Source organism: Chelon labrosus, assembly GCF_963514085.1.
Source record: "Chelon labrosus genome assembly, chromosome: 6".
Lineage (NCBI taxonomy): Eukaryota > Metazoa > Chordata > Actinopteri > Mugiliformes > Mugilidae > Chelon > Chelon labrosus.
This window is the reverse complement of record NC_140342.1, coordinates 29,157,170-29,174,321: the sequence shown is the minus strand read 5'-3', so window position 1 is coordinate 29,174,321 and position 17,152 is coordinate 29,157,170. Positions and strand designations below refer to the sequence as shown.

General features: G+C 40.3%; 1 protein-coding gene across 1 annotated transcript; it reads right to left on the bottom strand.

The window, feature by feature from the left end:
* Positions 1 to 687: 687 nt before the first annotated feature.
* On the bottom strand, positions 688 to 9,107 carry LOC311489720 (uncharacterized protein). Its single transcript, XM_084546933.1, has 8 exons — positions 8,858 to 9,107; positions 8,067 to 8,410; positions 6,450 to 7,114; positions 6,230 to 6,275; positions 4,376 to 4,467; positions 4,161 to 4,271; positions 3,400 to 3,676; positions 688 to 2,639 (listed from the first exon to the last, which is right to left on the bottom strand). The coding sequence occupies exons 1-8, from the start codon at positions 9,027 to 9,029 to the stop codon at positions 2,442 to 2,444; spliced, it is 1,905 nt and encodes a 634-aa protein (XP_084403059.1). The 5' UTR covers positions 9,030 to 9,107; the 3' UTR covers positions 688 to 2,441.
* Between the last annotated feature and the right edge of the window lie 8,045 nt (positions 9,108 to 17,152).

The following is a 17,152-nucleotide window of genomic DNA, read 5'->3' as shown; positions in this document are numbered from 1 at the left end:
AATTCTTAACTGGTATGTGTTATTCCTCCTTATATGAAATGGAGATATTCCATACGGTTTCTTGTGGCTGTTCCCTGGTTGCATGCAATCTCTGTTTTCAAACAGGTTCATGGTTTTATATGATCTATGTTGTACATTTCTTCGTGTATTGATCAATTTTTTCTTTTAATCACAGAAATGATGGGAGGTGTTGAAGCCACATTCTTTCAGGGAGGACATACAGGGAAAACACCAAAGTATTCTATCACCGACTACCATAAAGAGAATTTCAAGTATGTAGAATAGTGTTCTGCAATGTAACATTCATGTGTACATAATTTGACAAGCTTTTTAAATGTAGTTTTAGTCTTAGTCACCTACTGAAAGTTGTAGTTGAAATTGTAGTGAAATTTTAGTTGGTTGTTCTTGTCAGCATTTAGTCAATGTAAATGGATTTTGATTTTAGTCTCTTTTTTTGGGGGGGGGGCTTTCTTTAGTCATTATTTTCAGTTTCCTGATACTATAGTACTGTAGTGGATTTTGCTTTAGAATATTTCTCCTGATTGTAAAAACCTTTAAAAACTCATGCTCAGTTTGGAGATTGAAACAATGACATGAAGCAGGAATACTTCATTTGGTTTTCTTCATGAAAATATCTATATACTTTTAAAAAACAGCATTTAAAAGTAATAGGTACATTTAGTAACATTGCTTGGGTTAAGATATGCATTTCTATGTATTGATTTTTAATTGCCAACTTGTTTCAGATGACCTGGAGAGTAATGAGGTTGAAATGAAGGACAACAACAAGAGCGATGAAGTTGAGAAGGACAAAAACAAGAGCGATGAAGTTGAGAAGTACAACAACAAGAGCGATGAAGTTGAGAAGGACAAAAACAAGAGCGATGAAGTTGAGAAGGACAAAAACAAGGGCGATGAGGTTGAGAAGGACAAAAACATGGGTGATGAGGTTGAGAAGGACAAAAACAAGAGCGAAGAAGTTGAGATGAAGGACAAGAGCGATGAATCACTGATGATCACTGTCAGTTCCTTTCTTCAGTGGCTTACCGGACAGGCCCATGTACCTACCACATCCACTGAGAGAGACAGATTTAGGATTGACATAGAATTTGATCATGACTGTGGAGTGCCCTATGGTAAACAAACCATATGCTTCCCAATAGTTAATGCATGCTCCAACTCTGTTACATTTCCAACAAGGCACCTCAGCTCTTATCCAGAGTTTGTGAACGTCATGACACAGGCTCTTCATTACAGTAAGGGGTTCGGGCGTGCATAAATAAATCGGTTCTGCTGTGAGAGCAACCATGTTATTTTCTTGTTCAAGAAGAGAATGTTCCTATAGAGCAATAATAGAAAAGTTAAGGAGTTTGGTCGTGCATAAATACATCAGTTCTGCCATGAGAGCAACCAGTGTTGTTCCAGACGAGAAGAGAATGTACATATGTGTTTGAGAGCAATAATAATATAATAAAAAGTCTCCATCTGATTCTTTTTTTATGTTATTATTCTAAAAGGTAGACAATGGTATAATGTAAAGAAAAAACAATTAATAGGTGTGTCCAAATTGTTGACTGACACTGTATCATGTATAGTTCATGTCTTCACCATGAGCTATGCAATGCTAATCTCAAGAACGCAAGGCATACATTTGGTAGTAACCTACTCTCAGATCTTTAACTTCATCACACTCACTGTAAGATTGAGGATGTGCCCAATCTCTGAAGGGCAATATATTTTTTTTAGCAAATAACTAACATTCAATCCTTTTTGTCTGGTACGTGTCAGCTTCCTCTGAACTATGGATTAATTTTTTTTAGTTCAGACTCGCCATTTAAAAACCCTGATGACATCACTATGACATCATCAGGACTATTATCATACAACAGAAATCATGCTTTTTATTCATAAGCATAGTGTATTTGAAAATACAGCTAGATAATGTAGATCTTTATCCTGGTTAAACTGAACCATTGTATTTATCCTCCTTCTGTTGTTGTAAGTCAATTATATTAGCTGTATATTCGTCATTTTAGACACTTTGATATTAATGTAATTTTTACCCTTTCTGTCCTCCCAGTTTTTGTAATCAGCTGCTTGGTCTGAAAAAATGTGAGCAGAGCAGATATGGAGGCCTGCAGAGAGTTGCTCGTGACATAACGGTTAACAGTGGTAAAACACTGTATTAGTCTACATTTCTTCATTAAGCAGAGATAAGACAAATAGTGTTAAAAAAGACAGTGACACTTGAAGTTAGTAAAACGGTCAGCCGTTCTTCTCAATGTCTTTATTTGTTCATACAGTCGCTGCCAGCTTTCTTTCTGTAGCTATTTGACAGTAGATATTATCAATCATGTACTGTCCATTCACACAGACGGCTGACATGTAGGATGTTCAAATATGGGAAAAAATGGAAATGCTTAGCAAGAGCTGATGAAGCCTCATCTTAGAGCTACAAACTCGCGGCAGAGTAGGTAAAATTCTTTGACTGAAGTGTGTGGATCCATTGCCTCCAGTACAGACTGCATTTCAGTTACTTCCTCTGGGCTCAAAGGGCACTCAAAATCGGGGACAACAATCCCAGCATCCTCCTCCTCTCCATTGTAGTCCCCAGCGATTTCCCAGTCAACATCTGGCTCCTGAAAATCATAAGCAAGGCTTTATTATTAGTTTTTAAAAAACAAGTCAGAGTAGCACAGAAACTGCCTGTTGCTGCCTGCGGCTTTAATCCTTCCGTTGAGCATGAAAAGATTTGAATTCATGAATTGCCGGCTATATTCATTGTAATTTTGAGTTTCTTCCAAAATGGCAGCCTGAAACCACTGGTTAGTTAACTATCCTCAAAACACTGTGTGCAACACCTCTATAAAGTACAAATAGCACATGACTTGCATATAATTGCTGATAAAAAGGATGTTCCAGGTTTCTCTTAATGAGTAAGACTCACAGGATAGTAGGGCTGCAACTAATGTTTATTTTCATTATCGATTAATCAGTCGATTATTTAAGCGATTAATCGATTAGTTGTTTGGTCAATAAAATGTTAAGAAATATTGAATAATATCAGTGTCTCACAAACCACAAGATGACATCCTCAAATGTCTTGTTTTGTCCACAAACCAAAGAGATACTCAGTTTATTGTCATAAAGGAACAAAGAAACCTAAAATATTACTCAATATTACTCAAAAAGATTACTCGATTATCACAATACTTGACGATTAATTTAATAATCGATTATTGGTTGATTAAAAAGCTCTACAGGATAGGATGTATAATTTGGACAATGCTTAGTTATTGCACAAAGAACATTATTAAAAATAACTAACTTCAGTGACAATCCAATAAAGCAAACTCAGGTTGCTAACAATGCCTGTTAATATTAAAACATGATCAGTACCTCTGGAATCTCCAGCTGGTCCATGTCTGTGTGCATCAGTCCAATTTGCCACAGCTGCTCTGGACTCTGGTTGCCTTCAAACCTGAGTGGATGATGGTTCCAGCCTTCTGTAAATATCTCCAAGTCTGTCTTAAGTCTTGGAAGAATGACATAGTGCACACAGAACAGGTCCTCTGTTGATGAGATGTCCAGCAGTCCTTCATTCTCCAGCGAGTGCAGTAACTGATAGTACTTTGACAGTACTATGACTCTGACATCCCGCCAGAGACGCTCAATCCTATGGATGACAATACAGTGTTAAGGGAAAAAACAAGTAGTCTAAATCCAAGGCAGGTTGTGGTTGTCTCTATGTACATGTGTGTATGTGTGTGTGCATTTGTGTGTGTATGTCTCTCAACAACCTGACACTTCACACTTTATCACACTTTGAATGAAAGAGAGTGCAGCAGCCATACTTGGTAGCCATTTTATAAACACAATAGTTCACTAAAGACCAGCCCTGTGTTCCAATACCCATGGTACCATACTATTTAGTATGCCAGAAAAAAAATTAGTATGTCCCAATAGAGTACATAGTATATCAGATGCAGTATGCCAAAAGTACCAGGATATTCTAACATGCCTGCATGCTGTCAGTGTTTGTATTATTGTATGAGGAACCCAGTAAGATTATCGACCTCAGAAGCTACTGGGGATCTTAAATAAAGAAGAATAAAAGATTCCATGGCAATAAGTGAGTTAATGGAAATATTGCACTTTACCTCTGATTATGAACACTTTTACCAGAGATGAAGCTTCCCTGGTCAGTCCCACGCACAGAAAACATGAATCTCGCAATCTGCACATTTTCGACTCCCTGATCTCCTCTGACCCTGAAATTCACAGTTGACCAAAGGTCTGTCAAAGATATGCTCAGCTACAAGTATCATAGTATGAGCTAGTTTGACAAAGAAAATGCTTTATTCTATGAAATCACCTTAAAGGGACTCCGTGTCTTTGAGTTCCCTCAAGGAAGAAGCCAAAGGCTGTTGATGCCCGGTTGTTAGTTGAAGCATTCAAGTACATCACCTGCATAAAACAAATAAAAAAACATTAAAAACACAGTAGTTCAATACAATAGGTAATGTAGTTGAAATTGTGTATTGTAAAAACATTTTTGAAAAAGTGGTATGAAAGAATTCTTTAGGACTGTTCTTAATACCTTTTCTTGGGGGTTCGAAGCATAAAAATAATGAAAAATAAAATAAAAAAATTCTATTTGCCATTAGAACATCAAAGCATCAAACAAAGCTTAAAATCATTCGGGTCAGCCCCAATGTCAGCCAAGCGTGTCTCCAGACCTAAAACCCTAAAAAAGGTGGAGGAGCACAAGGTACCTAACCTCCACCAGCTCTGTGATGTCATCATGGCTGAGTGGAAGAGGTTTCCAGTGGCAACCTGTGAAGCTCTAGTGAACTCCATGCCCAAGACAAGTAAAGGCAGTGCTGGAAAGAAACGGTAGCTACACAAAAAAATGACACTTTGGGCACAATTTGGACATTTTCACTTAGGGGTGTACGCTGCTATAGACTTAGACCTCGTCCACACGTACGAAAACGATCTTTTCCCTCTCCATTTTCGATCATCGTTTCAAGAAATATCCGCGTCCACACGGATCCGTTTCAGCACGACCGAAAACGCTACTTCATGTTCCGGCCTATAGGTGGCGCTGTTTCAGTTTCAGAAATTCACCAAAAACGGAGAGGAAGAGGCGGAGCATGCGCACAAATCTTGAGCGCTGTTTACAAATCGCCTTTTTTGCTCAGCGTGGTGACACAGGAGCATGATATTTTGCCCTAGTAACCCTAATAGGCTCAATATCGTCTCCAGCAGGAAAACTAGCATGTAGTCCGCCATTGTTGTTGATGTTGTTACGAGACGTCTCGCGGGATGTGGAAGGCTGCTCGGGAGTGTGGCGATGACATCATCGTTTTCCCCGTATTCGCCGTCCACATGAAAACGCAAGAGCTGCGTTTGCGAATTTCTCCACCCTGGGACCCGTTTTCAGAAAAGTGCGTTTTAGGGCTATGCGTTTACAGGATACGTGTGGACGATCGGCCAAAACGATGAAAAACTTCTGCGTTTCAGCGTTTTTGCGTTTCCGTGTGGACGGGCCCTTAGACTGCTGGGGGACACATCTGGTTACATGGATCCCTCTCCTCTCCTCTCCTCTCCTCTCCTCTCCTCTCCTCTCCTCTCCTCTCCTACCAGAAGCTTCCTCCTTCAGCTGTTGTTAACATTTCCATGTTTCTCACATTCTCTGTTATAAACTGTTTTCTTGTCTGTAACAACATCTATTGCACGTCTGCCCGTCCTGGGTGAGGGATCCCTCCTCTGTTGCTCACCCTGAGGTTTCTCCGATTTTTCCCTGTCAAAAGGGTTTTCCATGGAGTTTTTCCTCAGTCGATGTGAGGGTCTAAGGGCAGAGGATGTTGTTATGATGCTATGTGAAGCCCTTTGAGACAAACTGTTTGTAAAAACGGGCTATACAAACAAAATTGCCTTGCCTGCCTTGCCCTCACTTTTGTTGCCAACGGTTCAGAAAGTAATGGCTGTGTGTTGAGTTATTTGGATGGAACAGGAAATTTACACTGTCATACAAGCTGTACAATGACTACTTTACATTGTATCAAAGTGTCATATCTTCAGTGTTGTGCCATGAAAAGATATAATAAAATATTTACAAAAATGTGAGGGGTGTACTCACATTTGTGAGATACTGTGTATATATATATATATACACACATATATTTTTTTAATTTGTGTCCACTCAAGTGAAATGCAGTCTTACCTTCCTTGAATATCCGTCCACTCCACCAAAGATTACAATGTTGTATCTAGGAAACCAAAAACAAACTGTAATGACACTCTGAATTTGAAACACTGATTTGAAATAATTGTCCTACAAGGACACATATAAAGCTGAACCTGAACCTGATTGACCTAGACTGAATATTAAAATGAGTGTTTCTTCTCTAAAAAAGCAAAAAAATAATAAAAATACACATTACCTTATCAATTTGTGGTTTGTGTCCACATGCACAAGCGAGAGGGGTCCTCGCACAGAATAGGTCCTTCTCACAGTGCAGCCAAGACCAGCCAGTCTAGAGAGGATGCCAATAGAATCCACTCTATGCATTGAGGCAATCATTCTTGCCCACTGCACACGAATACCCATGGACAGCAACCTTCCCCTAACCATCCGGTAACCAGCAGTGGGCATGTCATTCTTTATGGCCACCACCACATTGTCCAACTCCTCATCACTCATGGAGCTATAAAGCTCTGAAACAGACAGGCCAAACTCTTTCATCCTCCTAAATATTGTGCGCTCAGAAACACCAAGCAGTTTGGCAATGCAGGGCACTGAGAGATTTGTCTGCAACATCTCAGCCAACTGCTCTCTGTCAATGTCAAACCTCGGACGTCCTCTCAGACCAATTACCACTGCAGGATCTGGTGCTGTTATATCCAAATTTTGCCTGACAAGTCGAAAAACCTCCTGAACAGCTTGAATAATAGCTTGGGGTATGTCCACATGTCTTGCAAGTGCTTGCAGGAGGTACATCTCCTGGCGACACACAAACTCCATGAAATCCAGATCCAGTGGAGTTCGGCTGAGAGCTACCTCAAATTTGTTCAGGATTCGCTCAAGGATGTGACGTCTCAGAATATGCTGTGGAGAACAAAAAAGTGCACTTGAGGAAATGTCACATGTCAGACATCTATGGACTATTTTAAAAAGGCAGTCATTTTTGGGTGATAATTTTTTGTTTATAGGACAATTCCAGACAAATTCGACCTAGAGCTAATAGTTTCCTTGTTTTTAGGTCTAAAAAAAGGAATCTGAAAATTTTATTTCCAATTACTCCTGTTTTGCAGTAATTCTGTCTGTCCCCGCATCAGGCTTTATGCACAGCCCCGAGGCAGCGTACTCTTCTGTCCAATAACTTACACACGAAGCTTCACTTTTAATTCAAACAAACTAATGCTACTGCCACAAGTGTTAGATTTCATCAATGAGACCAACATTTATCTCCTAAAAATAATTTAACCAGTCGGTGGTAAACCTCTAAAAGCCATTGGATCGTTTTGTCCCCCATGACGACATAGGTTAGCCGGCCAGAGCAAGTCAGCAGACGGGCTGCTCCCTCTGTGTTGTCCCGGGCAGTCACTTCTCCGTGACTACTGAGGTCAGAGTCAGACACATAGGGCCTAATCAGTTTGTCCAAAGATAGCCTAATAGCTATTTAGGCTGTTTACATCCCCAAAAAACACATTTGTTCCAGTGTCAGATGGCTATTCTAACATACACCGAGGGATTTGTTTACTTCAAGAAAGCGACATGTTTATAAACAGAGCTGTAGTACAAAGTCTTGCGAAGTAAACTCTGTCTGTGGAAAGACTTTATACTATAAAACAATTCAATGGTGCAGCTCATTTGCGAATGCACGCGCGGATGTTTGATTTACGCTCGCGCGAGTCTCGTTGCGCGCGCACGATTTATGGCAGGGTTCTAATTCCATATTTTGGTCACTGTTTGGTTCTGGTTCACTGAGCTCACTGTCCTCATCAGTAAGAGTGTCCATCAAGGAATCAGTCTCCCGCTTCAGTACAAGATGTTCTACCTGCTGGTCTTCTTTCGTCTGTGGAGGTTCTGGTTCCTCCGGTTCCTCTTTCATCTGTGGAGGTTCTGGTTCCTCCGGTTCCTCTTTCATCTGTGGAGGTTCTGGTTCCTCCGGTTCCTCTTTCATCTGTGGAGGTTCTGGTTCCTGCTGTTCCTCTTTCATCTGTGGAGGTTCTGGTTCCTCCGGTTCCTCTTTAATCTGAGGAGGTTCTGGTTCCTCCAGTTCCTCTTTAGTCTGAGGAGGTTCTGGTTCCTCCTGTTCCAGACTAGAGTTCATCTCCTGGTTACAGAGCTGCTGGTTCCTGAGAACCTCCTCCTCTGTCCAGACATATTGCTGTGGGAGGTCTGGAGGGACAAAGAGACACAACAGAAATGTTACTAATGTGATGACAAGAAAACACAGGTGACATTTAAACTGTAAATTTAATACGGAACACCGACACACTGGCTGCTGCCAGTAAAGTCAGTCCACACTACAACAGACCTTTTCCAAGAACTTCCGATCTAATCATTGTTAATGTTTAGTGAATCATGGAGAATGTATTTTGAGTGTTTCTTGTAGCACACCAGTGAAGATAGATCACAGTGACAAACATGTGCTATGGTGGCTAGGCTAACCACATCCATGTTAGCTAGCACTGAGTAGCAACAGTCCATGTAGCGTTAGCTGTGCTAGTTAGCCTCTTAGCATGTTATCAGTCTTGTAGCTGAGTGTCTTTCCTCTGTGTCTTCTCCATACTGTGTGTTTCCATTCATTAGTTACTTCATTTAGACCATTCTAGTTCTACTCACCTATTCTGTGTAACTTTATCTCGGGTTTCCAGGTGATATCCAGCAGTCTGCGCTGACGATCGATCTCTTCCTCGTACTGGACGACAGTTCTTTCAACGACTCTGAATATTTCTTCAGCAGCAGCAGTTAGTCGCTCGATGATCAACTCTCTCAAACTCTCAGCTGAAGACATTGTTACTTCAACAGCTCTAATATTTATCTGGACACGACGACACGACACAACCGTCTTCCAGCTCAGTCCACAAACACAGTAACACAACACTACTAACGGAGTTTAAAAAACAAACCACTTCCGCCTGGTGTCCCACGATAAAGGTCCGACAGTGGACGACAGTCAACATTTTGTTCCGCTATCTTTTTAAATCTCTCATTTCGGATCATATCATCATTTTCTAGCAGGAATATTAACTCTGCATTCCCCAAAGACAAAACAAACATCTACAGACTGATTTAACTCCTATATTATTTGAATTATTTGAATTGAAGACCAAGTTTATTCACCCTGACACTGTTATTGTCTCGTATTCATACACACACACACACACATGCACACACACACACACACACACACACACATATATATATATATATATGGAAAGTTTGTTATTGTGCTGTGTGTGTATATACACACAGCACAATAACAAACTTTCTTATTGAAGACGGAAATGAACGTTTACTCAGTATTACTTCTGGACCTTCACAGTGGGTACATCTGTCATTTTATTTTGATGCTGGATATGCTCTACAACTCTGCATCTCTCTTTCCAAAGTTGCAGCCTGCTGTGTTTTCCTTGATCATTTATAAACTCGAGTCAGACATTGTAGATAAAAAGTCAGCAGGGGGCAACAACTTCATGAGGTGCAAAACAGAAACTTGTAAAATACTATTATTTTCAAACTTCTTTGTTTGGGTCAACAACAGTCCACTAACATCATATAGGCCTCTAATCCAATCCAATGACAGGCATGCACATTTAGAAAGACAGTCAGGCTGTGTGAAGAGATCCTGTATTTTGAGTATCTGATATTCGAATTACATGTTATAATATCAAATAACATTCTAGTCTCGTCTCATCAGCAGAAAAATGTCTTCTTTAAGAAAATTAAAACTACCACACATGTTTTCCGTTTTGTTGTGTCTCTTTGTCCTTCTAGACCTCCCACAGGAACAGGTTCTCACTGAACAGCAGCTCTGTAACCAGGAGGGGAAATCCAGTCTGGACCAGGAGGAACCAGAACCAAACAGTGACCAGCTCCTCTCTCCCATCTCTCCAGTAGCTGAGGACTCAGATCAGGAAGGAAGCAAACATGTAGACTCAGGATCAACTAGAAATGTAGAGCTGAATCCAAAGAAGAGACGTCACAGAGACACAAGACACAGTAACAATGTAGACAACTCTCCCATGACAGAGAGTCAGAGTGATACTGACACAGGTAGAAAGTCTGTAACATGTGACGTCTGTGGGAAAACCTTTAAATATTAGTCCAATATGAAGAGACATTACAGGTGAGAAACCGTATTGTTGTAAATTTTATGGGAAAAGTTTCACGCATAATAGTGGTTTGATTTTTCACACCAGGATTCACACAGGCGAGAGTACGTATTCTTGTAAAACGTGTGGCAAAATATTTCTTATCTGGTCATCAATGACAGACCATATGACAGTCCACTCATGATATATTTGAAATGTTTCAATTAAAGTAGGGATTGGACCGGACACATTACAGAGTTCACACAGGTGAGACACCTTATCATTGTGAAACATGTGGGAAAACCTTCAGTCAGAGGTGTAGCTTGGTTGTCCACACAAGAACTCACACAGGTGAGAAACTGTACCTTTGTAATATCTATGAGAAAAGATTTTATGATTTATCTGCATAAATAAAGTATTTGACAATCTACTCAGATGAGAAACCGCATTGTTGCAGAATCTGTGGGAAAACCTTCAGTAACAGTAGTAATTGAACTCTACACATGAGAAGTAACACAGGTGAGAAGCTGTAGTCTTGCAAAACATGGTAAAAGTTTCAGTCAGAGTAGTAATTTGAATTTGCATATGATGACTCACACAGATGAGAGACCATATTGTTGCAAAACATGCGGGAAATGATTCATTTCCAGTAAGTATTTGACTTCACACCATGATCTTTAAGAAATATGTGGTCAAACCTTCAATCAAAAGGATAACTTAAATATACACATGAGAAGTCATCGCCCTGAAACATCTGTTGGAAAAATATATCTCCAATGGTGAACTTCAAAAAACATGTCAGATCTTTACCTTTAACAGTATAGCTTCTCTTCAAGTGTTCTGGAGTTAAAACTCTCATCTAAGATCTAAACTTTTAGATTCATGTTTCAAGTCATGTTTATTGTCATTTCCACAATATATTAATAAAAACATCCAGAGGTGTGGAATACTGTTTCTCCTAGTCCCATTGTGCTACATATTTGCTGCCAAGACACATTGACTTACTATAACTGCTACTATTGCTGTGCTACTTCACTACTCTATCTACTACACTACAACATATTACAACACAGAAATACAAATAGATGATCTAAACCGAAGATACACAGAATCTACAAGTTAAATTATGTGTTTTTTACAGGAAATTATTGGATGCATTGAAAATGAACTACACTGATCTGTAGAGTTTCCATTTTGACCAGGACTCAGGGGAGGGGTGGTGTTGTGAGATATGTGGAACATGTTTAGGTGACGAGAGTGGTTTGAAAATCTACATAAGATGACATGCAGTTAAGAAGCATCACCCCTGTGACACCTGTTTGTAAGGGTATTTTTAGCATCAGGAACCAAATGCAGGACACAGGGATGAGGCAGGAATAGGAAACAAAACTAATTTAATGAAAACTTATGAAAGATAACAAAAGACGCTGCAGGGATGGTGGAATAATCCAAAAACACTCATCCAAATACAGATAAGGACCAAAACCAAGACAGAAACACTGGAACACGAGGAAGCATGAGTGTAAGACAAACAGGGTAACATCACAGACCAGAACAGAGGTAACATAGCAGACGTCTCAACAGAGAACAAAGGGAAAGGCCGAGCTATACATACACATGGGCAGGGTGGTGACAAGGCACAGGTCAAACGAATGCATACAAGGAGAAACCAATCCAACAATCAAAGGGGGAAAAAAACAGGAAATAAAACAAGACAACACCATGAAAGAACTTTACAAAATAAAACCAGGAAAGACAAGGAAAACCAAACAGGACCACAGAAAATATCCAGAACTCAGAACCATGACATAGTGGGAATAGATTTCGTGTTCATCAGAAAGGACCCCACAATCATTTGTGAGAGTTGAGAGTTTGGATCCTGGTAGAATATGTCTGAGAAAATTTCATGGAAAGTTTGCTATGAAACCCCCAAGGAGAGTTCACAAATATATTTATGTATTTTGTTTCACATGCTAGCTAGCTAGTGCTAGCCTTGTAATACCACTTTTTCACCATAAGATGATGAACAATAAGACAGTGTAGCATCTTGTTTGCCCTCAGGTCAACATGAGAGGGAGAAGTATCCAATATGATCCAGTATGCAGAGTGGTATTTGGATTATTCCTATCCTGTAGCATTGTGTGTTGAGGGTAGACGTGAACACTCGCCCCTCAGATGTCTGACCTTTGTCATTTTTTTCCTTCACCTCAGTTATGTGTGGATTGTGAACTCTGATGTTAAAGCTAAGAAAGACTCAAGTCTCCTTCCTGTAAGTTGGAGTCTTTTATTTGTTTAGAGTGTTTCATTTGATGTTTTGTATGTATTCTTTACTTTTCTAGTTTTAAGCTTTAGAGGTGACACTGGCAAACTGTAAAAGATGGATGACACAGTGTTACATAAATCATCTTTCTTTAGTCAGAGAAGTTTCATCGTTTCTTTCAAACTGATGGATTCAATGATGAATGAACTTCGAGAGTCATCAGTCTCACTGGTAGTAATGCAGACAACGATCAGTGATGTTGTTTTTCTCATCCCATGTATAGATTTTAACCATAAAGTTCTGTAAAGTGAGCATGTAAGACGAGTAGATTCACACTGAGGTCTGAAGCTCAGTGTTCATCACAGCTGTACAAAGATGTCACTGACATCACAAGTGAAAGTAGTCACAGTGCTTCAACTGAACAATCATATTTACAGAACTGCAGAGTAACTGAGTACATTTACTGAGACAGATGATGGTTCTCACTAAGAAGTATACACTTACTGTATATTTTATAGTATCTTTGAGAAAAAAAGGAAGTATTGATTTGCTGGCTTGATGATGAAGGAAGAAGTCTCTAAAACACTCCACTGACCAGCCCCAATAACAACACATCAAAGACAGAAGTGAACAGATAGCTGAGATTCATTTTAAAAACTTGATTAGAAGAGCAAGCCAGTAAGACAAGATCACCATCCCAACCATGAAGCATAGGGGTGGCAGCTTCATGTTGTGGGGGTGCTTTGCTGCAGGAGGGACTGGTGCACTTAGATCTTGGTTTGGATCTTCCAAACCGGCACTGACCCAAGCATACTCCTCAAGGACAACAAAGTCGAGGTATAGGAATGACCAACACAAAGTCCTGACCTCAGTCCAAAAGAAAACATCTTGTAGCCTACATTTGACTCACTTCATAAAAAACAAAACAAGTATACAAGTTATTTGAGAAGAAATTCAACATTTATTCTTTAGTGAAGTTTCTTATTGTCATATATTCAATTCAATTCAATTCAATTTTATTTATATAGCGTCAATAACAATACAAATCGTCTCAAGACGCTTTACAAAAACCCGGCCTGAAACCCCCAGAGCAAGCCTGAAGGCAACGGTGGCAGGAAAAACTCCCTTTTAACAGGAAGAAACCTTGAGCAGAACCCAGCTCATATGGAGGGACCCATCTGCCTAAGGCCAGCCGGGTACAGACAGAAGAAAGAGAGAACAGCAAAGAGAGAAGAAAGAGAGAACAGCAAGATAAACATACATCTGTCATAGATACACATATCTGACAAAAGCGTATATGTGGAATCTTATGATACAAACTGATGATGTTACAGGACAGTTTGAAAATGTAAGAGGAATCACAGGCAGGTTGGAGAATTGTTCATTCAGGTAGGAGTGGATAACTGCAGGATTCCATGAAGACTGGGCAGGATGAAAACAGTTTTCCTTGTTGCTCTGATAGTGAATGATGATTGCTGGTGAAAATGTCTTTTAAACTTCCTTTAATGTTAACATAAAGGTCAAATAAAACAAGTTAAAAGGTCATAACTATTTCAGTCAATAGAAACAGAGTAGACATAATATGTGTTACGGAAATTATTTCATCAACAATGACAGAGTCACTGGAGTCTCGATTTAAAGTTTTACTTGCAGCAAGGAGTCGACACATGCACTACAGCAAGTACAGAATCCACATGCAGTAATAAGGTTACATTCATTTTTCTATAGTAGACCTAGAGATGGTTACAGAGAGACAGCCTTGCTAGGGAGAAACCAGCTAGTCATAATGAAGGAGCTGTAGACTTGCCTCATCTGTGGGACCTTTCCTCTTCGATAAAATAAGAAGAGGAGAGTAAATATTTTGTGCGACACTTTAACCTTTGTATTTTTCCAACATAAACTCAAGTGTCAGTTAGATGGTCGTCACAGGCAGAGAGAGGTGTCTCCTTTCATCTGTTTTAACCTCATCTAAGAGAATAATTAGATCAGATGTCTGGCACAACATTCAAACTGAACAAATTCTGACATGTTTTTTTACAAGCTCGTCTTCCCAGAGATGTTTTCTTTCCCACAGATGTTTCAGGAAGACGACCCCTCACCTGTGTGAGTCCTCGTGTGGGCAATTAAAACAGATCTGTAAAACTGGAGGTTTTACCACAGAATTTGCAACAATATGGCTTAGATAAGATGAGATAGGGTTTATTTGTCACATGAACAGGTATACACAGTACAATGCCCAGTGAAATGTATTTTTGTACCTGCAGCCAGTATTAAAAAAGTATTACAGTAAAACAGTAATAAATGCAGACAACACACAATCTAAACAATATAAGTGTAAATGTAAAACTGAGTGAAGTAATATAAAATACAGACTGTAAACTTGAAATGTAAACTTAGAGGGGGTAGCACGTATATATACACATTTACTGTATTGTGAAGTTGTGCAGTGGTATTGAGGTCCAGTTTAAGGTTCAGAGTGGAGCAGATGGATGGCATGTGGACAGAAACTCTTCTTCAGCCTCTCAGTCTTTGTCCTCAGGCGGAAACGCCGGCCTGATGGCAGTAGAGAGAAGAGAGAGTGTCTGGGGAGACTGGGCAGTTCCAGGATCTTCTTGACCCTTAACCTTAAGCTTCTGGGCTGTGTGGATTTTTGTATGCCTTGATAATGCTGAGATGTCAGAAAATGTTTTCCCACACACTTTACAAAGGTACGGCTTCTCACCTGTGTGGGTCCTCACGTGGACAGTTAAACTAGTTCTTTTACCGAAGGTTTTCCCACATGTTTCACATGAATATGGCCTCTCACCTGTGTGAGTCCTCTTGTGGGAAGTGAAATGAGATCTTTGATTAAAGGTCTTACCACATGTTTCACACGAATACGGTTTCTCACCTGTGTGAGTTCTTATGTGGATAGTTAAAATAGATCTTAGTCTGAAGGTTTTCCCACATGTTTCGCATGAATGTGGCTTCTCACCTGTGTGAGTCCTGATGTGTTTAATTAAATAACTATTGTAAATGAAGGTTTTCCCACAGAGTTTGCAACAATAAAGATTCTCACCTGTGTGGATTCTGTAATGGACTTTCATTGTGTATTCACTCTTGAAGACTTTTCCACAGACGTCACATGTTACAAACTTGATACCTTCTGGCTCTGGTTCAATGTGAACACTTTCCTCATCAGCAGGAGTCTCCATCAAGGAATCAGTCTCCTGGTTCACTACAAGATATTCTCCCTGCTGACTGATGTAGAGTTCCTCCTGTTCCTCTTTAATCTGTGGAGGTTCTGGTTCCTCCTGTTCCTCTTTAATCTGTGGAGGTTCTGGTTCCTCCTGTTCCTCTTTCATCTGTGGAGGTTCTGGGTCCTCCTGGTCCTCTGTAATCTGTGGGGGTTCTGGTTCCTCCTGGTCCTCTTTAATCTGTGGAGGTTCTGGTTCCTCCTGTTCCTCTTTCATCTGTGGAGGTTCTGGGTCCTCCTGGTCCTCTGTAATCTGTGGAGGTTCTGGTTCCTCCGGTTCCTCTGGTTCCTCTTTCATCTGTGGAGGTTCTGGTTCCTCTGGTTCCTCTTTCATCTGTGGAGGTTCTGGTTCCTCCTGGTCCTCTTTAATCTGTGGAGGTTCTGGTTCCTCCGGTTCCTCTTCCATCCGTGGAGATTCTGGTTCCTCCTGATCCTCTTTAATCTGTGGAGGTTCTGGTTCCTCCTGTTCCTCTTCCATCCGTGGAGATTCTGGTTCCTCCTGATCCTCTTTAATCTGTGGGGGTTCTGGTTCCTCCGGTTCCTCTTTAATCTGTGGAGGTTCTGGTTCCTCCTGGTCCTCTTCCATCCGTGGAGATTCTGGTTCCTCCTGTTCCTCTTTAATCTGTGGGGGTTCTGGTTCCTCCGGTTCCTCTTTCATCTGTGGAGGTTCTGGTTCCTCCTGGTCCAGACTAGAGTTCCTCTCCTGGTTACAGAGCTGCTGGTCCCTGAGAACCTCCTCCTCTGTCCAGACATATTGCTGTGGGAGGTCTGGAGGGACAAAGAGACACAACAGAAATGTTACTAATGTGATGACAGGAAAACACAGGTGACATTTAAACTGTAAATTTAATACGGAACACCGACACACTGGCTGCAGCCAGTAAAGTCAGTCCACACTACAACAGACCTTTTCCAAGAACTTCCTATCTAACCATTGTTAATGTTTAGTGAATCATGGAGAATGTATTTTGAGTGTTTCTTGTAGCACACCACTGAAGATAGATCACAGTGACAAACATGTGCTACGGTGGCTAGGCTAACCACATCCATGTTAGCTAGCACTGAGTAGCAACAGTCCATGTAGCGTTAGCTGTGCTAGTTAGCCTCTTAGCATGTTATCAGCCTTGTAGCTGAGTGTCTTTCCTCTGTGTCTTCTCCATACTGTGTGTTTCCATTCATTAGTTACTTCATTTAGACCATTCTAGTTAAGGATGCACCAAAATTTAAAAAAAACCCAAAAAACTTCTTGGCTGAAACCGAAACACCGAAAGAAATTATTCTGACAATTATTAGTACCACTGCATTCATGGCTATGACTGTGTACTTAC